The sequence below is a fragment of the Diadema antillarum genome, unplaced genomic scaffold (genome assembly GCF_040938485.1).
Source record: "Diadema antillarum isolate AM-2024a unplaced genomic scaffold, OU_Dant_1.0 seq00000301_RagTag, whole genome shotgun sequence".
Taxonomy (NCBI): Eukaryota; Metazoa; Echinodermata; class Echinoidea; order Diadematoida; family Diadematidae; genus Diadema; species Diadema antillarum.
The window spans coordinates 282,072-305,675 of NW_027271324.1; the positions used below are offsets into that span (position 1 = coordinate 282,072).

General features: G+C 39.3%; 1 protein-coding gene and 1 pseudogene across 1 annotated transcript in view; one reads left to right on the top strand and one right to left on the bottom strand.

Annotated features, from left to right (window-relative positions):
• LOC139730309 (solute carrier organic anion transporter family member 4A1-like) overlaps positions 1-23,604 on the bottom strand; it is a 232,162-nt gene that overhangs the window by 23,568 nt on the left and 184,990 nt on the right. Inside the window, exons 7-9 of the mRNA XM_071641184.1 lie at positions 23,119-23,314; positions 22,430-22,595; positions 21,416-21,642 (exon numbers count right to left, since the gene is read on the bottom strand). Of these exons, the coding sequence (XP_071497285.1) occupies positions 21,416-21,642; positions 22,430-22,595; positions 23,119-23,314 (589 nt within the window). The remainder of the gene's footprint in view (positions 1-21,415; positions 21,643-22,429; positions 22,596-23,118; positions 23,315-23,604) is intronic.
• On the top strand, positions 1,511-2,650 carry LOC139730310 (large ribosomal subunit protein uL18-like; annotated as a pseudogene).

Sequence of the window (23,604 nt, forward strand, 5' to 3'; positions counted from 1 at the left end):
TTTTACATTTTTAGACCTGAAATTCAGCGATCTGGTGCAAACTTTTGTTGCAATACTAGGAGTTTTTTTTAGCTCCAACCCAAAAAAAAAAAAAAGTAATGAAAATGATTAGGGCTTTTTTTTTAGGGAAGTGTTAATAGCAAAATCACAGGATATAGCTATCATTCCGCGTGTGCATCGCCTGCATGTATGTACAAAGTCTAATGAGGCAGAGGGGGAGGGTGTAACCCACTCGACGGAGCTATTAAGTTTTTAAAATTGAAATAAAGCGATCTGAAGTACACTTTTTTGTGGGAAATTCGAAATTGTCATTCCCCAAAGTGTACTAAGTCTATAATGGAGAGGACCAATCAACGGGAGGGTGGCAAGATACCTCTCCCATATTCGAGGGAGGGTTTTTTTCCATTTTTAGAACTGAAATTCAACAATCTGGCGCACACTTCTGTTGAAATATATCTGACAATTTGTCAAACAGTGCATTTGTCAAACAGAGAAGTGCATTTGTCAAACAGAGAAGTGCAAGTCTGTAGGAGGAGACATAGCAGGACGATGTGGGAGGGGATAAGCCCTATTCCCCCTCGTACATGAGAGAGATTCTGTATTTTCTGATTGCAGTTAAACGTTTTTGTGCATACATTTTGAGGCATATATTTGGGAAATGAAAAGTGTAGCCATAGTCTACTTGTTTGCAGGGGGGGGGGGGGATAGGGAGAAAGCGTGGGAGAGTGCTATCCTCACCCTTCCCGTATGAGGGAGCTTTTGCCTTTTTCAAATTAAAATTGAGATCTATATTTCGTATACTCATATTTGATGGAATATTTGGGAAAGTATTTAAAAAAATGATCGGGGGAACCGAGAGAGGAAAGGGTTTATTAAAAGGGGATATTCCCCTTTTGTGCATGACGAAACTTTTGATTTTTTTTCGGAATGTAAGTGATACGTCTTGTGCACTCAGAATTATTCAGAATCTTAAGGGGGCACTGCCCTCACCCCCCCCCCCCCCCCCCCCCCCGCTTTTGCTATGCTGGTGCTTAGACGGGAACTTTATGTAAGGGCGGAATCTTGGATATTCATATTCATGGATGTTTTGATTTTTCCCCGATTTTTTTCCCTTTTTTTCTTTCTTTCTTTTCTTTTTTCTGCAGCCCCCCTCCCCCAGCCCCCCTCCCGGTTCCGCCCCCGTAATACTACAGTCGAATCCTGTTATAACAAAATGCTTGGGATCACATAAAGTACTTCGTTATAAGCGAATTTCATTGTATGCGAATCGCTGTGCTATAGATTTGTATTTACAGAAAATCGGGACTTCAGCTAGCAATGTTGAATGGATCATTTCATCTTTTCACCTCATGAAATATTCTGTCCATTGCACTCATAAACATTCATTATTTATATAATTTACATATATACACACACACAATATGTATACGTATATAATGCAGTGATGTTAAGCACAATACTCTTTAGAGATAGATGCACAAACTTTTTTTCTCTACGGTGTTCTCTAAACCGATGCTATCGGAAAGGACCCTGATGTCAGGGCAAATTTGCCAGAATGGGGTTCGTTAAAGTTGTGAAGAACAAGGCCTACTTCAAGAGGTACCAAGTGAAATTCCGGCGTAGACGTGAAGGCAGGACTGATTACCAGGCCCGCCGCTACCTGGTCGTCCAAGACAAGAACAAGTACAACACCCCCAAGTATCGCATGATTGTGCGATTCACCAACAAGGACATAACATGTCAGATAGCGTATGCCAAGATTGAGGGAGACTACATCGTGTGTGCAGCCTACTCACACGAGCTCCCTCGCTATGGCATCAAGGTCGGGCTGACCAACTACGCTGCAGCGTACTGCACTGAACTTCTCCTTGCCCGCAGGGTTTTGAAGAAGTTCAACCTGGATACCATCTACGAGGGCCAAACGGAGCCTGATGGTGATGACTACCTGGTGGAGAGTGAGTAGGGACAGGCTGGAGCCTTCCGTTGCTTCCTGGACGTTGGTCTGGCGAGGACCATCACCGGGGCCAAGGTCTTCGGAGTGCTGAAGGGTGCTGTGGATGGTGGTCTGGAGATCTCACACAGCAACAAGCGCTTCCCTGGCTACGACGCTGAGAGTGCAGAGCTCAGCGCCGAGGTACACAGGAAGTACATCTTTGGAGGTCACGTGGCGGACTACATGAAGGAGCTGCAGAAAGAAGACGAGGCCTACAAGAGGCAGTTCTCCCAGTTCATCAAACACAACATCACCCCCGACAACCTGGAACAGATGTACAAGAACGCCCATGCTGCCATCAGGGCCGATCCTGAGGCCAAGTCCAAGCCCGAACGCACCGTGACTCCAAAGAGGTGGAACCGTGCGAAGCTGACCCTTGCCCAGCGCAAAGACCGCGTGAAGCAGAAGAAGGCGTCGTTCCTGAGAGCAAACCAGGTCCCAGGATTAGGACAGGAGCTTGTGTACGTACCATCTGTGCCAACTCTCACATACACAAAGACAGACAGACATACACACTACCGTATCAACCACAAAAGCAGATGCAGTGGACTTACCATCCAGTTTTGGAAGCAGATTCAACTTATCTTGACCGGCTGATTTACAACTTTCACACCCATGTTTGACAGACGTGAACAGGAATCTAGCTTTTTTCTTTGTAATCCAGTAGGGCATTTTCTGAATTTGGAAGTGATGGGCACCGACAATAAATGCAGTCATATAAGAATGGAAATGCAAAAAAAAGAAGAAAAAAAAAAGATACATGAATTGTATCAATTTGAATGCAGCTGTGCAATATTCACACAATCATGCATGCCAAAACAAAGCGTAGTATTTTGTAGATGTGATTAGCATGCCCGTTCACGCTTAAATATAAAACATAGTTCTGGTAAAGGTTTGAGTACCCGTTTTGCACCATTTCATATTTGCTTGCAATATATCGCAAGAGTCTACCAAGAAACTTACCTGGCTGACGTGATATGCCGGGATGATGAGTTGTTTCGGAGTATTTTGAGATCAAAAATAAAAGTCGATGTACCGACTTTTATTCCAGAAGAATCCAGGTTAACTCGGTCTCAGGGACAACTCGGCCCTATTTCAGACAATTTATGTGCAGTTCGTGATCGCCACCATTCTATACATAGGCGCACGTTCATTTTGTAGGCACGCCAAAGAGGTTCTTAATTGTTGCTCGCGATGTATCAACTTGGTCCATAACTGCGACCAGCCAGAACGCGAGGCACTTTTGTAGTACAACACTTCAAGATCCCCAAAGGGACAACTCGGCCTCGCCATCAAAGTGAGTCCGAGTTGTCCCCGAGTCCGAATTAGCCTAACCCCGATGGGGTAAGTTCTGAGATGCGAACATTTTTGGTTAATATTTCGCATTTCGGCAATTACCTAACGAATAACTTGTTATTAAAGCGTTATTCCTTTCATTTCTTAGGCATACAAGTACATTTTGGAGCGAAATTTGACAATTTTTGCAGGCATACCAGAACTATGTTTTTCCTTTATGGTATATTCAACGCTGATTGTGTTGTTGCTCAAATTTAAAAGACACATACCCTTGGTACAGAGCTAGATTGTGCATTTCTAACAAATTGTAAGACCTTTCAGATAATTCTGAGTGATACATGGATCAAACTACATCTTCTAAGAAGTCGGTGCTATATACTCTCGTATTTAAGTCTAACGATAGACTGGATTTCATTCAACCTGCAAAGATATGAATATGAATGCATCCCTCGTACTAAACGAACTGCACAGCAACTTAAACCTCTGATTTGCACTCTATTCAACACATACAAGGTAACAGGCTACATGGTGGTATCATATTCATGGTCAAAAAAACATCTGAAAATGTATTTATCATATCATTCGTGGTGATCCAAACACTTACTCCAATCTGCACTGATATGACTAGATTTATCTGCCCTGAATACCTCTTTTTGCCTACTATGAATTTGATTATTTCCCCACATGCATTTTTTTTTCACCATACATCTGCCCTAACTGTACAAAAAGTTTCGATTTGTCATTTATACACTCGACTACGGACATTCAGGCATGCAATTTGTGAAAAAAAAATCAATTTAAGTAGGGTTCCACGTAAGCCCCTTTAAATGCGTAGAATTTTCATAAGAAATGTGTACATGCACGCATATGCACGTATATCACATGTATTTTCTCATAAAAAAGAAACCTTGCGTTGCGCTAATATTTCTTTTTTTGAAGATGGTTTGGCTCTTTTTTATTATTTCTAACGATTTCTGCAACCACGTGCTAGGCACGAGGATTACCACTGACCGGGTGCTGTTATTCGACACAAGGATATCTGTTGGACAGGGGCGTCGATCCTCAAATGGGGAGGGTGGGGTCTATCTTTTTGAAAATAATGTGCCTCTTTGATCCGACGATTTCTGCACAACCATATACTGCGCAGATGGCAATTCAATAATTTAGATGGCAAATCATTTGGAGACATGCTTTAGACATAGAGGATATGATTTTCACGGCAGAATTGCTAGATTATAAGACTATCTACATCCTATAGTAGTGTAAAACTAGAAAGAACTCTTGTATTCGTACTATATACTATATGGTCAAAATACTTGTAGATGCTCTCACTTTTGCTCGATATTCATTTGTTTGTAATGGTTGAAATGAAGTGAGGCAATTCTGTTAGTCCCTTATATAGACCCCGTTTTCTAGACGTGTAATTCTTTTCGGACGAATGTCCAAATAAATGTTGATGTTGAAGATACAAAATATTTTAATAGCACAAGGTCTTTCGCCTACATTTTATTCACCAAATGAAAGAAGTTAACAATTATCATGAACGTACACAAAGGCAGTTCTGGCTTTGCAGTTCTGGCGTACGGGGTTCTAAGGGTCTGAGAATTCGAACTTGCTCTGCGCTCAAATGCGTGCACGGGACTAATTATCACCTGACATACCTCCGAGTTGTACGCTTCATGCAGAACACTGCATTTAACTTTCAAGTTCAAGTTCAAGTTTGTTCAAGTTTAATAGGTGATGACTTTGTTACTTTATTTCAAAAAGACCAAAATGTACCAGCTAGAAACACCAAGTTTGATAGGACTGCAACTAGAATCTTAGCCAACAATCTAGACGAACTGAACATTGAGTTTAACAGCCACGATGAAGCGTGTCAACTTGCTCAATCGCCATACTTTACAGAAGCTACCCTTAGAGAATATTTACGAACGCTAGAACGAGTGCTAATAGAAACTTTGAAAAGCTTCGCTTATTTCTTGATAATATTGATTTGCCCATGTTGCCTATCATAGGCCTCTCTGAAACGTGGTCTGCTGAAACTCCAGCGTCAGGTCCAATTAATGTTCTTGCTGGTTATGATATTGTCATTAACAACAGATCAAATAGACCAGATGGTGGAGTAGCTATATATGTTCCCCGAATATATGATTACGCTATAAAGGAAGAACTGAAATATATGAATGATGTAATAGAATCATTATTTATTGAAATTTCTGTCTGTAAGGGTAAAAACATTCTGCTTGGAGTTATTTACAGACCTCCTCAATCTAATTATGATTTTATGAATATTATGAACGATATTTGTCGAAACGGTGCATTCTAAAACAAGGATTGCATCATCATGGGTGATTTCAATATAGATCTTTTGTCAAGCAGTAATGCTGCCTGTGATAACTTCCTTGATAACATTTCACAAGCCTCATTTCTGCCTCTTATTTTTAAACCAACAAGAATTACTGGTCATTCTGCTACTCTTATTGATAACATTTTTGCGAACCTAAAACCTTTTCCAAAATCTGGCATAGTGGTGAGCGATATATCAGACCATTTTATGATATTTTGTCACTTTGATATTGGACCAAGGAGTCATAGTACAATTCGAAGGCATGTATTTCGTCGTAAATTCACCCCTGAAAATATCGCTCTCCTTCAAGAAAAACTTCAATCTGTGGACTGGTCAATTGTGTATGACGCAAATGAAAATATTGACCAAGCATATGATAACTTTCTTTATCTTTTGAATAATTGCCTAGATGCATGCATTCCCTTAAGGAAATGTCATACACAGGATTACAAACGAATCCCCAAGCAACCATGGGTTTCCAAAACACTCTTACGCTCAATAAATCGCAAGAGTACTTTGTATGTTAATTTTATCAAAAACCGTGATGAAACCTCTCGAATGAAATATATTTCATACAAAAATATTCTTACCAATACACTCAGATTAGCTAAAAAGAAATATTTTGCGGACCATTTGAGTCAATTCAAATGTGATATCAAGAACACTTGGAAAGTAATAAATACCGTTTTGAATAGAGGCTGTAAATCCCATTTCTAAAGTTCAAGTTGATAATACTATCATTGAGGACAAGTCTGAAATTGCCGAGATTTTTAACTCATACTTTTCAAAGATAGGTTCAAAATTAGCACAAACTATTACTCCAAGTGATAAATCATTTTACGAATTTCTTTCCTCACCAAACGACCACTCAATTTTTTTCAAGCCAATTGACAGGCAAGAATTAATCAAAATTGTACTTCAGCTCAAAGCAAACAAAGCCCCTGGCTATGATGACATTGGCAATGTCCTTATCAAAGACATTATACATTGTATAGTAGACCCTTTATTGTTTTTATATAACCTTTCACTACAATCTGGTCAAGTACCATCCAAAATGAAACTCGCAAAGGTGACTCCAATATTCAAGAAAGGAGACAAATTATGTATCAGCAACTTATCGCCCAATATCTTTAACTTCCTTATCAAAAATCTTCGAGAAAATTGTTCATTCAAGGACAACTACCTTCCTTGAATCTCACAACATCATATCTGACTCCCAATTTGGCTTTAGAGAAAAACATAACACAACTCATGCCATTCTAAGTTTAATAAATACCATATCAGCTTCAATCTAAAAATCCTGTCATACTATCGGTTTGTTCTTAGATTTTTCTAATAAAGCATTCGATACTATAAATCACGACATTCTGTTATACAAACTTGCGCACTGTGGTATTAGAGGTAAAGCTCTGGAATGGTTCGAAAGTTATCTTTCTGGAAGAAAGCAATTAGTTACCATTGATGGATATAGTTCGTCTACGGTACCAATCACGTGTGGAGTTCCCCAAGGAAGCCTTCTTGGTCCACTGTTATTCTCTATTGATGTAAATGACATTCGATGTTCTTCGAGTGTTCTCTCTTTTTGTCCTTTTTGCTGATGTCTCAAACTTATTATATACTCACAGTGATCCTAATAAGTTAGTTGAAGTTTTAAATGTAGAACTTACACATGCAACAAATTGGATAAAAGCAAATAAATTATCTTTAAATAAACAAAAAACCAATTACATGTTATTCAGTAACTCTGTTAAACAACTTCCTGACCAAGTGATATTTGATAATTCTGTCATTAAAGAAGTCAAGACTACAAAATTTCTCGGTATTACAATTGACAATAAGCTAACTTCGAATTGTCTTATTGATAATACAGTATTTGTAAGATAGTTTCAAGAAATATTGGCATCATTAATCACGTTAAACGGATTCTCCCCAAGTCAGTGCTTCTTACGTTATATTCAACTCTTATTCTTCCTTACCTTAATTATGGCGTAATGGCATGGGGAAATGCAATACAAACTAAAATGGACAGGGTGCTTCTCTTGCAGAAAAGAGCGATGCGTTTGATATGCAATACCGCTTATAGATCACACACTGATGTCTTATTTAAAGAAAACCGTATTCTTAAGATTACTGATTTATATCGTCTTCAACTGGGTTGTTTTATGTACAATGTAGAAATTAACGCTACCCATGCTGTATTTAAGGAAATGTTTCGAAAAAATAATGTTATACATAATTACTCAACAAGGTATGCGAATGATTACCATCTTCCTAAAAATAGAACTAGTTTTGGTAACAGAAATTTCATGTTTACTGGTCCTAAGCTTTGGAATTCCTTTGATCGTTCACTAAAACAAGCTCAGAGCTTGAATAGCTTTAAGTATAAGCTCAAAAATGTGTTTCTTGATAAGTATTAATAAACAGTTTTATGGTAATAAAACGTATGTATATTTCAATCAATGTTTTCTAGAAGTACTTTCATTAAGTATACTCGGAAGGTTATCTTCTGTTTCATTCATTATTCTAATGGTACACTGTATATAATGTACACTGTAAACACTTTATACATAAACTTGTGCTTTGTAACATATACATGATTTGTATATCCATAGTACGGTTCATGTGCCCTTGTAAATAGTGTATATATGGTGTTTTTGTTATTTCACTCAGCCTTATCTTTGATATCATTTTGTCTATGATCTGTAGGGGGACTACATTTAACAAGCAGTGCTTCTAAGTAGTCCCCTCCACATTTGTATATGGTGTTATTCTATCTCAGAATATCACTATACTTTGTATATACAAGTAATATACTCTGTATAGTTTTGATATAATGTCCACTATGTGTTATACCCTGTATATTTTATCACATAATGTCCACTATGTGGAATATGAATAAATTTCATTTCATTTCAAACATTTATTTTCCATATTTTTCATGTTGTAAATCACATTCATAAGGTTGTACAAGGAAGGTAGAACCTCAAAAAGCAGAGCTTGTGGTGAGCTGCCTAACAAAAATACATTACATCACAAACGTAAGAAACAACAAAAACACAATAGTTCCCAAAGCAGTATTAAAGGCAGCCGACCGCCATCCCTTATGGTACGTAAACTCCGAACGACCGAAGTTTGTGCATGCAATTGCGCAATGCCAGACTCGGTGCTATATCCATAAACGTGTGGGACAATGCTGCCACTGAGACACGTGTGTGTGTGTGTGTGTGTGCGTGTGTGTGTACGCATCATACACAAACATTGTCACCGCGAGCGGCGGTAACTGGAGAGAGGCCAGAAGACGCGTGGCTCTTTTGGCCTCTCTCCATGCGCATGCGCACTGAGAGTGTGCGTCCATTCGGAAGCTCTCGTGGCTCGCTCGGACAGCCATTTTGGGATAGGAGATTGTAGCATAGAGCTCTTGTAGGTTAGCGTGTTATTCGCTGACCCATTGAGCCAGCGCTATTCTCATTCGGGGTCACTACATTTGATACAGAAATGAGAATGGGGGAGGCAGCGTGTTGCGGTCGTCTCCGTGCAGCACAAACCACTCGCCACGGTTGAGTGCCTTTAAGATGTGATATTCCTCAAAGAGAAATATTGCAGTCTAACAGAGTTTGCAGTCTAAGTATGAAAATATGTGACGAGCTACAGCCTAACAAAAGTTGCATATATCAAAGTTAAACGTTACATATTTATAAGTGCTAGTAATGTGAAACCTCTGCACAGATGTAAACAACACAAAGAATGAAATGCACTGTTTCCAACTGGATGGTGAATAGACCCCTTTACCGATATATTCAAGTCTTATGCATGTCATTTTAACAAAAATTTTCCCAGGCAACCTGAAAGCTTGCACGAGGCCTGTCCAACACAGCAACAACTATAGTGTATGCAAAGTGGATTCCGAGTATTGAAGTGCCATTATAATGTACAGGTTACTAAAATAACTCGTCACCAGGCCCCGGGAGAAAAAACACCCACAAACTCGACTACGTCAGCAAAGAAGTCTATTATTCCAAAAGAAGGACGATTTATAATGGCATTTGAATAGACTAAAAAAAGGTACAGATTTCAAATGGGCTGGGAGATTATTCCAGACCTTGGGACCAGAAAAGCGCACTGTGTGTTGGAATAAGACTTTTTTATGTTTTGGAATGTGAATAAGTGAAGATGATCTAGTTTCATACTTATGGTACTCTGAGTTTTCTTCAAATAAGTGACATAAGTGTTCAGGGAGAAGAATATTTGTACACTTATACCTGAATAAACCCAATTTGAATGTATTGATATCTTTTAAACGCAGCAACTTGAACTCGTTAAACAATGTATCTGTTCGAACACCACCAGGACCTATGTTTCGTACATTACATAAATCACTAATAATACGATTTTGATAAATCTGTAATCTTTTCAAATTTTATTCAAATGTATTTCCCCAAACAATGTTGCAATATGTCAGGTAAGGTAAAATAAGTGTGCAATAAAGCATATGTTGTATGTTCACAGGCAAAAAATATGCAAATTTACGAATAATACCAGTATTTTTAGACACTTTTCGCTCAACTTCTGCAATATGAAATTTCCAGGAAAACTTGGAATCAATGAATACACCTAAGAACTAAGAGCTTTATCAACTTTAGGGATTGCATCATTGTTTAAGTAAACATTAACATTTCTACCATCGTCTTTTTTCCTATTATTAAAGAGAATGTAATTTTTTTTTGCTATTCACAGATAACCTATTAGCTTGAAACCAATCACGTACATTTTTAAGTTCACTATTAACTTCATTACACAGGACATCCAAGTTTTTGCCACATGAAAAAAATATTTGTATCGTCAGCGTATAATATTATAAGAAAGCTTATCAGAAACAGTATCTATATCATTTATATATAATATAAAAAGAAGGGGGCCAAGTAGTGAACCATGAGGAACACCACACTGATCTGAGCGTGAGACAACTGAGCTGTGAGACAACAGAATTATATTTAGCACATTGATAACGATCTTTTAAGTAACTAGAAAACCAACTATGGGCAGTACCTCGAAACCATAATGATGTAACTTAGAAAGAAAAATATCGTTGTTAAGAGTATCAAAAGCCTTTGATAAGTCAATGAACACTCCCTAAAGTGTACATATCGTGTTCAAAGGCATAAAAAATCTTACTCGTTAAATCAATTAAGGCTAGAGATGTAGAAAATATTTGTCGAAAACCATATTGACTATTACTTAATACTTTATCATTATCAATGAATTTCATAGCTCGTGTAAATACAATTTTTCAAGTATTTCATTAAAACATGAGAGAACAGATATAGGTCTATAATTACTTATTTCAGTTTTATCTCCACTTTTGAATACGGGGGTTATTTTTGAAATTGAAATAGTGATTGTACCTACATCTGAAAGAAACTGGCGTCCCCTTTCTCTGTCACAGGGGTTTAGTGTGAGTGAAAATTATTCTCCAGGACAAAAATGCACATTTCTGTACGAAAAATCTCTGCCAAGTACAGGAGCTCTCATGCAGAACACGGGAAAAAGGTAGTAGACACTTAAGATATTGCTCTTTACCCTGGAAACGACTGACAATCGTCCGGACTTCCCCTGTAAGATACAGATGCCTAGTTGTCTGCTCATGATTTAGACTTTTTCTATAATTGTCGCCCGTTCCATGTCGGAACAGGAATGGCTGGCAGCTCGCCCTCTATTATACAAAATTTCAATTTTTGTGAGTGTGATGGTTCCGAATATTACATGAGCGTGCAAGTACCGTCCTATTCAACGACGCGAAGCGGATTCAAACCATCGCACTCATAACCATTGGATATTTGTTTTATACAAGAAACGATAAATACCTGGTCCAGAGCAATATAGATTGGTAAAAGCCTATGGGGGGGGGGGGAGGGGGACTTTACAGTTAGGCCTAGATCTAGATCTGGCTCTAACATAGGTCTTGCGGGCAACGCAAACGGGTGTGCGCGTATGCATCAATGCTTTACGATACACAAGTTCAGCTTGTCGTAGGATCTATTGCACTGCTTGCCTGCTTGATTTATCGTTCAATAGACGTCTATGGCGCGCCATTTGCCCAATAATTCCGAAAAAACTTATAGTTTACCGTGATAAAATTAATTTTTTCTTACGTAGAGTTTTTCTTGTTTATCAACTGATAAACAAAGTTTTTCGGTGATAAACTACGTTTTTCAGTCGATAACGACTGATAACGACTGATAAACAGAGTTTTTCGGCGATGAACTCAGTTTATCGCGATAAATTGAGTTATTCAAGCTTTGCCAGTAGTGGGCGCTCTTAGCTTAGCGTTGCCAGAGCCGTATGGCTGTGAGCGTTGCCACTGCTTTTGTTCCGTATTACCAGCTCTACTAATAGTTGCATTGCGGCAGTTATCAACTTATAACCACGTGCGTTGAATAACGCAACGGACGTCATTCAATGATTGTTTCGCCACGGCCGCAGAAGAGACAAGTGGGTTGTCAGATAAGCTGCCAGTTCCAGAACTTAGAGATTTTTCATGTAGAATGTTTGCCGTCGCGACAAGTAACTGGTTATGGCAATGGGTACTACTGTAGTCGCAAGTCTGCGGCTAGTGCGTGCTGAGCTCCACGTCCTTATTCTATAGCTAATTTCGTATTAGCGCCCCGTTTTGCCAAAGCTGAAATAACTATGATTATTGATAAACTTAGTTTTTCGCTTGGTATACAGTTTCTCGTTAAACTTTAATAGTTTATCGATAAACTCTGTTTATCAAGTGAAAAACGTAGTTTATCAAGCGAAAAACTAGGTTTAGCAAGTGAAAAAGTCAGTTTATCGATTAACTTAGTCTTTCACTCGAAAAGCAGAGTTTCTCTCGAAAACACAGAGTTTACCGACTGATAAACAGAAGTTTATCGGTCAAAAATAAGTTTATCGGCGATAAACGGACTTATTGGGCAAATGGCACGCCATAGTAGTCTATTGCACTGCAACGAAGAGTGAGCGTGGGATGACTGATTCTTCTGAATGTCTTGTGACTCGCATTCATCCAATCAGATGGCGAAGATCTACACATTTGTTGCAAAAATTGTCATAGAATTATACTCTAGGGTTGTGATTTGCTCGTGATTTGTTCTCGAAAATGCCTTGACAGTTTCGTCATACTATATGCATGACGTACGCAAGACGTGCGCGACGTTTGCAAAACCTTCGAGAAACCCCAAACAGATCCCGACAGTTTAGAACATGTCTCGCGTTCATTTGGCGAAATTCACAAAGATTTTCGGATTATTTTAAGACATATCCGCAAACTTTTCGCGCACTCTAAGCGACATTCTCATGAGCGTTTGGCGTAGTAATAGACTATGTGGGCACAAACCCTCTAGACCTGGGGCTTAGAAGATTTATTCAGCCAAAGATGATCACAAGTTTTGACGGTCTCATCATACTAGAATGTGGCCAAGTGTCAATAAAATGAATTACTGGCAAGTCACCTCTCGTACAGTAAGCCCAGGGACCACAAAAAGGGATCCCAAAATGCATTTATTCAGCCGAAGGGGGTCATTGACAAAAGTTGGTGGATATTGTTCCTTGGGTGTACCTATCATGCAGCAATGCCAGTAATTTTATCCTGTACGGGGCCCTAGACAGTAGCCCCAAGGGTCTCACCCTTATGGTGCTATTCATCTGAAAATGGTTCATGGCTAATTTCTTTTGCAATGGAAGTAGTACACAATAGAGATACCCGAAATACCAAAGTCAGTTATTTTATCCTGCACGGGTCCCAGACAGAAGCCCAAAAGTGCCCCCTCATGTAATGTTATCTAGATGAAAAGAGCCATGGCTAAATTATTTTGCAATGGAAGCAGTACACAACAGAGATACACAAAACAGCAAAGTCACTTATTTTATCCTGTACAGAGCCCTAGACAGAAGTCCCAAAGTGCCCCACCCATATGGTGTTATTCAGCTGAAAAGGGTCGTGGTTAATTCCTTTTGCAATAGAAGTAGCACTCAACAGAGATACCCTAAACACCATTCCGGAAGCCAGTTATTGTATCCTGCACTTGGCCCTAGACAGTAGCCGAGAAGTGTCCCATATAATTTGATTTAGCTGAGAAGAGTCATGGTTTATTTCTGTTGCAATGGAAATAGGCCTTAGTACACTACAGAGATACCCACAACACCAAAGTCAGTTATTTCATCCTGTATGGAGACCCACACATTAGCCCTAAATTACCTCCACCCACATTACAATATGAGTTTATCTAGCTTAAATAGTCATAGCTAATTGCTTTTGCAATGGGAGTAGTTCACAACAGAAATACCCAAAACAACAAAGCTATTTATTTTATCCCGTACGCCCCCCCCCCCCAGACAGTAGCCCCAAAGTGCCAACACATATGATTTTATTTAGCTGAAAAGAGTCATGGCTAATTTCATTTAAAATTAAAGTAGACCTTAGTACACAACAGCGATGCCCAAAACACCAAAGCCAGTTATAGGTTTTCCCGGTCAATTTCAAACTTTTGTCATTCCAATTTATAAATGTGCATTCAAATTCAGACATGCGAAAATATTCGGGCATTTCAAATTCACAATTTGAGAGATCACTTTAATTTATGGGAACTGAATTTCGTTTCCGTCAAATCAAATTCACGTATGTGCGTTCAAATTCCAAATGCAAGCCTTATTTTTCCTACTTGGGCATTCAAATTCACGCGATAGTCCCGATGTGCTTGTTTGGGGCTTTCAATTTCATTTTCAGATTTTCGTGGATTCAATAAATTAAGGAAATAGAACATTTTTTTCTTCAAGATTATGGTAATGGGGGGGGGGGATGGGGCAGAAAGGGAAAACATTTTCATATAAAACAAGCAAAGATGCGTACACAACCCAGGCTTACATGCATTTATGTTTAATCCTTTTAATGGTTGCCTTTTAACGACTTTGAGTGAGCAACGAGATTCAATCGCCAGCTTGAAATGAATTTGAATGAACATTGCTGATATACATTCTCCTACCTGAGATTTGAATAACAAAAATAAACAATAATTTATTGTTCCGAAGGTGAATTTGAATGACCGCACTTTGAATTTGATTGCTGATTCAGTGCTGCGAACGTGGAATGCGTGAATATGAATGCTCGGAATAGGAACTTGAATGACAAAATTATGAAGTTGACCGGGGAAAATTGATATCATTCTGTACAGGGCCCTAGACAGGAGCCCGAAAGTACTCCATCCCACATAAATTATCGTTTTTTAAAGGTACAGTTTACCTTTGGGAGCAGTGATTTCAAAAATGTTCGAGATATCAAATTTGATGCATATGTGTAGGTCAGTTGTATCACAAAACATCCTACCATGTAAAAATTTTGCAATAAAGCCAAAAATATAAGGAGATATTACTATTTTTCTCAATAAACCATAACTGTATACGGTTTATTCTGGAAACATTTTTATTATAAATATTGTTCACATTTTGTATATTTAACAATACTTAGCATTGATTATACTGATTCAAATTTCTACATTGGTTGTCTCTAACCCTAACTCACATTTTATAACTATTTTGAAGCACTAAAGCTGGGTTTTTGTTTCATCTGCAAATGGTAAATTATGCCTTAAGGTAAAAAGAGTCATGTATGGTTTATTTCTTTGGCAATGGAAGTACATGTATATAGTACACAACAGCTGAGTTACCGAAACATCAAAGCCAGTTAGCTTATTCTGTACATAGCCCCCAGACAGTAGCCCCAGAGTGCCCCCATATGAGTTTATTTATCTGAAAAGAGTCATGGTTCATTTCTCTTGCCATGGAAGTAGTACATAACAGAGATACCCAAAACCCAAAGGCAGTTATTGCATTCCGTACGGGGACCTAGATAGTATTCCTAAGTGTCCCCCACATGTGATTTTATTTAGCTAAGAGACATGGCAAACTTTTTTTTTTTGGTAATGATACCCGAAACACCTAAGCACTTGATTTTGTCATGTACAGGGCCCTACAGGTGATTTGTCATACCTATGCGGATGATACACAGCTGTGCGCATCCTTCTCACCTACTGCAGCAGATGAGAATTATTCTGTGTCCATTATGGAGCGATGTATTATGCATCTTCACAATTAGTTATTATCCAATAAACTTCTACTTAATGATAAAAAAGGAATTTGTAATATGTGGCACTCAACAGTAAGTTTCAAAATTACGCACTGAAAGACTGAAAGTGATTGATGTTGATATTTATCCTGTTGATTCTGCACGGAATCTGGGAGTGTGGTTTGATTCACGCCTAGCCTTTGACAGATCTCTGAAGTATGTAAAAATTCATTTTATCATTTGTTTAATATTGCACATATTCGAAAACATTTGACACGGGAAGGTACTGAAAAAAATCATCCATGCGTTTGTCACAAGTAGATTGGATTATTGTAACAGTTTATTTTATGGCTTTTCTGATAATCAATTAGGTAAACTACAAAGGGTGCAAAATGCATGTGCTATATTAGTTTGGAATTCTCGTTTTTCTCATTGTAGTCCGTTATTACGTACATCACATTGGCTGCCTGTAAAGCAGAGAATCATATTTAAAACTCTGTTGATTGTATATAGAGCTATTCATGGTACAGCACCAGTGCACGTATAGGGACTTCTAGAGTTGAAAACATCATTTCAAACATCTTATCACCTCCGACGTTCACGGGATCAAACGTTATTGAAATATCCATCAGGGAAATCAAAAGTTACTCTTGGTGACAGGGCATTTTTGTATGCTGCACTAAAACTGTGGAATAATCTCCCTTTGTTTGTAAGACAAGCAGTTAAAATTAATGATTTTAAGGTCAGGTTAAAAAGTCATCTCTTAATGTAATGTATTTTATGTTTGAGTTTCTTGTATGTATGTTATTTTGTAATGCACAGTAGTGCTCTATTATGTTATCATAGTTGTTGCGCAATATAAATGTCCTTTATCATCATTATTATAGACAGTAGCCCTGAAGGGTCCCTGAATTCCACAGCTGATACACCCAAAGAAAGACATTGTGAGTATAACAAATACAAAAGAATCGATGACATAAAGATTTTTATTAGACAGTAGCCTCCAGGAACTCAAACATCTATAACAAGAAATGACGCTGTGGTGACTGGCATGCCTCCGCCATAATGCGTGATTCTCCTTAAAGTCTAAATGGTGATGACAGTTTCACATAATTGGCAAAATATTAAATTGACATGTTTGTCACAAATGTGTTGGCTGTTCAGTTTCCTTGAACTAGGTTTAATTTGATGAATGGCTATATTTTCTAAGGGAGCATATATTTGGGAACTTAAGAACTTTTACTTGACTTTTGACCCTTTTAAAATGTATACATTGAGTAATTGTCAAGGTATGGATAACAAGTGTAATTTCTGTATAAAGTAAATAGTAAATTGTGAAAATTTAAAACCTGGCCTTTGACCCTTGACCTTTGACCCTATGACGCTAAAATTCCCAAGAGAATCACTGTTAGGCAGAACATGGATTAATATGTACTAAGTTTCGAGATGATACCTTAAGCCACTGCCGAGATATGGAGGAAGAAGTGAAATTCAGCACTTTCAGTTGATCCTTGACCTTTTGACCTTTGACTTTTTGGGCAAAAAAATTCCCAGAGAATCTCTATTGAGTAATACATGTATACACCAAGTTAAAAAAAATCCTGCAGGCATTGTATAAATATGAGGGAAAAAAGGAAATTTTGAAGAGTTGACCATGACCTTTGACCCCCTGACCTTTGACCCCATGACTCCAAAATTCAATAGATAATCACTGCCAGTCATTACATGCATATATAGTATGTTCCATGAAGATACCTTGAACAATTTCGGAGACATGGAAAAAAAAGTGAAATGTTAACATTTTCACTTGACTTTTGATCTCACTCCCCACACTTTCTTCCTGTCGAGTGTAAACTTGTGAATTTCTGTCACAATCCATGGGAATCTCCTTTAAATGTACATATTTCTAATGTGATACATTATTTCAATTAAAGATATAAGATTCACAAACTTTGTCTGCAACAATTGCTTCATAAGATGACCTATAGATCCAGAATTATACAAATGAAGGTCTTTAGGCTAGTGAAGAAATGTGGATTTTAAGAATTTACTCTTGACAGGAAGAAAGTATGTGGAGTCGAAGATCACCATCTCATCCACCACATGCACGCATACATATCGAGGCACTTTTTATAGAGTTCCTTAAAAACCACTGCACACTACACGACTTTGGGTCTTATGACTGACCGACTTTGGATACGAAATAAATCACAATATACTAGCTAGAATAAACTCGCTGGTTTATTTCAGATTGAAAGCCGGTCAGTCGTGCGACTGATAGTCGTATTTTTGTTTCTCCTTTTGAGCTAGTTCTTTCTTTTCTTTCACTGTTTTTTTCTTTCTCTCTCTCTTTGTCTTTAATCAGGAGAGCTTCCTCTTTTGTCTGTCTGTTTGTTTGATTGATTGTATAGGTATGTATGTGTGTGTTCGTGTTTCTTTTTTTATTTAGACAACTTGCTTCCTATTAGTCTTATTACTTTTGTTCAATAAGCAGTTACTTTGTCCACGAGGAGACTGCAAAATACAAGCTTGGATTTTCATTATGTCTTCTCCATTTCCTGTAACTTTGATTTTAATTTGATATCATCAGAAAGTGATGCGTAGTATCATTAACTTCACAGTATTTCTCTTCGTTACTACTATTGTATTGATATTGTGTTATTATGTATGCGGACCTAAATGTTTGTATCGCTAGAAATCAAATGAAATTAAATGAAAGTGTGCGGAAGTGGCGGATCCAGGATTTTGCAAAGGAGGGGGCCCGAATTCGGCCAAATCCACAAGCACTCGGCCTCTTACCCAAATATTTTATTTTTCCATGCCAGTGCCGAAAAGTGCGAAAGGGAGCGGGGGGGGGGGGGGGGTGGGTGTGCTGGTAAAAAAAAAATGGTGATGAAAAAAAAAAAACCTTGCCCTTCGTATACTTCCAACTTCTGTTCATAGAACCACCTACTAGCGGAAGCTGATTAGCAAAAAAACAAAAGCAAAAAGCGGGGGGGGGGGGAGGGGTGGGGGAGAGGGGGGTCAAGAAAATGCCGAGTTTATCATTTTGGTCCCCAAAAGCTGGAAACGGGTCTATTAGGTCCCCGCTACCCCCACCCGCCCCCCGCCCCCATCCACCACTGTGGTGGTATACCAACAAGGTAGTCTTTGGAGGTGATTTTTAGGTTGTTTCTCCTCTTACTCTGGTGCGGGTCCTCTTCAATGCTCTGCCGAAACTCAGCGATTCCGGCATCCGAACGGACGGTTCTCGAACGTCCCGAGTTGCCATGGCACAAATTCAAACTTGTTCCGCGCTCTTCATATTTGCGATCGTTCCGTAGGATGATGCTCTTGGAAGGCCGTCTTGCTTGAGGAAATCTTCCTACAAACAGTCTCCTGGTCTTTGAAAGGCTTCCCGTCTCGATATCAGTAAGGACTATAAAGGAGCGCTCATCGCTTGAAAACTGCGGACGAAACGCCATGTCGGCACAACTTTTGTCGTTACAGAGCCGCGGCCGGCGAATACGGGGCCCATAACCCATCCGAAGGTTTTATTGATATCTAATCTATGGTCACATTTTAAGCGGAAACCAGTCGGCCACTGGTCACCGGCTGGTCGCCGACTACTAATAATCTAATCGTTAGTTGTTTATCAGTCGCGGCCGGTGATTACGAAGCCCGTCCTTAATTTTTATCGATATCCAAAGCTTTGGTCACATATAAACGAAAACCAGTCGCCGACTGGTCGTCGACTACTGTTAAAGCTCCTTTTACACTTTTATGGATTGCTTCACGGATGACCACGGATCGTCATCCGTGGTGTTCCGGCATGCAAAATATAGATTTTCCTCTCAATGCCGGTGTGAATACAATCACAACTGGGTGTCTACACGGACAAGTACGGAGTCTACACGGTCAAGTACGGTGTCTACACGGACGGACAACGAATGATTGCGGACCACAGCGGAAACGATACGGAGCTAACACGGATATCAAGGAAGATCACGGATGCAGCTGGGTACAGCTGGGTACAGCTGGTTGACAGATGACATTTGCTTTTGCTTTTGATACTTTATCATTCTCGGTTGACATGCTTCCAGAGCTAAGTATAACAAGCACACCAAAAGATCTACAGCAACCTCATACGCCTCTGCTTGTCGACATCATAAAGACAAATCTCTTTGTTGCAAACTCTCATTTTGCGGGAATATCATGACTAAAACAAAGCGAAACAAAACAAAAATTATGTCCGGGATGATCAAGGATAATGCCGGATCACTTCACGGAGTCAACACGGTCATGCCGGAAACAGTACGGATGATAACGCATCGACGATTCGTGATCATCCGTGATGCGATCCGTGAAAGTGCAAAAGGGGCTTAATCGAATCGTTAGTTGGTTGTCAGTCGTGGAAGGCGGTTACGGGGCCGATAAGCCTCCGTAGGTTTTGATATGTAAAGCTTTGGTCACACATAAGCGAAAACCAGTAGCATGCTGGTCGTCGACTACTGATGATCTAATAGGGGGGGATAGGGGGATTTCATTAGTATGTTTGTGGGCGCGCACCTGTGCTTACGTGTGTGTATATGTGTGTGCGTGCATGAGGGTATATTTGTGCGTGTATGTCGCTTGTGGATGTGGTGCCTGTTGACATGTGTATGCGCGTGTAAAAATATACATGTATACGTATGTGCCGTGTACTGTATTTTCATGTGTGTCCGTGTGTGTATATACATCAATGTATGGGTGTGTGTAAGGGTGTCAGTGTTTGACTATGTGTGTTGCGTGTACATGTGAGTTGTTTGTGTTTGTGTGTGTGTGTAGGGGTGTTTGTGTGTGTAACGTGTGTGTGAGTGTTTGTGTGTGTAGGTTGGTGTGTGAGTGTGTGTGTGTCTGTGTGCATTTTATAGAACTTTCCTGGTATGAATCAGTTTTGACTAATCCACTCATAGACAGATACGGAGATATTCTCACTGTGTTTATCAATGCATACTTAATCAAAAGTACGGACTTTATTCCTTTTTAAAAAATCGTAAAATTTAAGAACTTGGTGTCATTCTATTGAAAAAAGAATGGCTTTGGTGCGTGTTTTGGGTATCTCTGTTGTGTACTACTTCCTTTGCAAAAGAAATTTGCAATGACTCTTTTTAGCTAATATGAATATCTTTTTTCTTGGGGGAGGGGGCGCTTTGTCCATGACCCCTTCGGCTGAATGAATGCACTTTTAGGGCCCCCTTTGTTGTGCCCAATAGGCTTATGGCATACGATGTGACTTGCCAGTAATTCATTTTACTGACCCTTGGCCACATGCTAGTATAATGAAACCATCAAACCCTTTTGTGACCCTTTTCGGCTGAATAAATCTTCTGGGGCCTCGGCCGAAGACTATGCGGGATGACACCACATGGTGGGCATCTGACAAAGTGAGATGAGACAAAAGGCACTTACAGCATAAAGAAGGTAATCTACATATATCAACATTATATATACATACAAAGTGGAAGTCTTGCAATCAACATTTGGCAGAGTTGAATGTCATGCACAAATTTATTAGAGTCACAGTTTAGAGCAAAAAAAAAAGTATCTTTCGCGCTGTGTGATATCTGGCCGATATATTTAAACCAAAACAAATGACAAATAAATGAAGATATCATACTTTAAACCATTCACAGACGGTCATCAAATGTAGAGATATTACCTCATGGTAGCGATCCAGCAAGGGAGCCCTATAAGAGGCATGCAGAATGAGAAGAGCCAGAGAAGGATCATGTAAGGCCATTTCTTGGCGCAGAGGGTCTGGCAGGTGCCCGGTACAGCGTTTCCCCCCAGCAGCATATGACCGTTATGTAGATAGTCACCAGAATAAGTTGTTGTACTGCCAGTAATGTTCTCATATGAGGGGATGCACAAGCAACCGGAATACACCTGTTACAATGTGTGAAATAATGTTACTGACAGAGTACTAGTATAAAATTTTGAAATGATACTTTCGCTAACATCCCTTTAGACTTTTCTCGTGAAGTACCCTCGTACATTTTGTAGTGGCGTAGGGGACTGATTTTTAAGCCTAATGTGAAATTTAGATATACTTTGGTACCATTGACCTGGCGACAGCCTACTTTAACACAAGAGACATCGGGGCATGGGGCATGAGTATCACAAAGTCAGTTTTCACGCATTGCTGCAGACAATTGTACTAACTTGGGTGTACAGAAGATTTGTAAAGATTCCTCAATTGTTCTTTGCCTCTTCCCCTCATAATGGGGGTGGGGCAAGTGTGGAATAGCACCTATTTGTACAAATTGTATCCCTTCATAACGATGGTACTTGCCAAGTTTGATGAAAATTTGACCATACGTTTTCAAAAGGAAAATGAAAACGTAGAATTTGGGTCCAATTAGGTCCCAGTTAGGCATCCCCGGACCCGTCATGAACATAATTAAAACTACACTCACCAATGTACCTACTTAGCACTAATTTAGCTCTGTCACTTCTGATCCAGGAAGATTTTTAAAGGTTCCGCAATAGTTTGAAGGGCTTTGAGATAGCAGTGATAGAAGTTGGGTCTTGGGGCAATGCTTCCCCCAACTTCGGTGGGAAGAAATTCGTGGCAGAACACTCCGGGAGTCATGGTTTTCTTTATTCATTTAATTGTGAATATCACAATTTTGAAGCATTTGTTCTCTAAATGGATGACTAATACCCCATTTACCTTTTTACCGTCAACATCACTCATCTCTTCGGAGCAGCCCGCGTGGCAGGGTGAAAAGTACATCACGCTGTCGTCTCCACAAACCGGCTCGTAGTAGTTTGAACATGAGCAATGAAAGTTGCATGGGGCAGTCAGCCCCCTTTCTCCATTGACAATTGATACAGAACTGATAACAAAGAACGGAGAATATCAGTTAAATTTCAACTATGGATTTCAGTACTATAAATCCTATAAGATGCTATTTTGGTGCCTGTAACATGTCATCCGGTAGATGTCAATTTCTTTAGAATAATTCCATTTCGCTTGGACAAACTAAAAGGTTGTGCTTTAGTTCAGACTCCTGCAGCTTTCAGCCAGTCTGCATGAAGAATTAGGATGTGTGTGTGTGTGTGTGTGTGTGTGTGTGTGTGACACGCGTGATGTTAAGCGGGATGTTTTATATGGGCACAGATATACTTTATTTACCCCATCCGATAATTATCATATATATAAGACATGACACAGTGGGTCAGTGTATGCTGCAATTGGGACACGTGGCCCACAGAACTACACATTCAAAACTTATTGAATTTATTATTATGGCAGATTGGGTTTATAGCAGATGTTGCTTATTTTGCCATTCCAAAACAACGAAACCGATGATTCCATAAAACCTTGTGAAGCATGTTGAAACTGCTATTGCTGCTTACGTGTTGATGTAATTGACAGTGACCCCGGCCAGTGGGACATTTGGACAATGCATAATGAACGCCAAGGCGAAGATCATAGAGCTCGCCACTGCTGTCATGGCCAACTTCATCATGCCCTTGCATTCCAGTTTCAGGACTTTCATAAGGAGACCGGCGGCGATGGCTCCAATGAAATGAGCAGAGGTTCCGATAATGCCTGCCAGAGTTAGACAGTTAAAATTCTGCGTGCACGTTACGAGCTTCACACTAACGAGTTATGCAACCCACGAGCTCGACATCATGTGAAATAAGCCCACAAGCTATATAGTGTGCGTGAGCCAGGCACTAGGCGAAAAAGGCTCAAAAACTCAATGTTACGTCATAGGGCTCGATTTCCGTATACAGGGTGGCCCAGAAAGAACGGAACACCTCAGATCTTATAATTTCAGCAATATTGTTGCAAATGTGTCATTATTTTGCATACTATTGGAAAGGCCATTCTTTTTC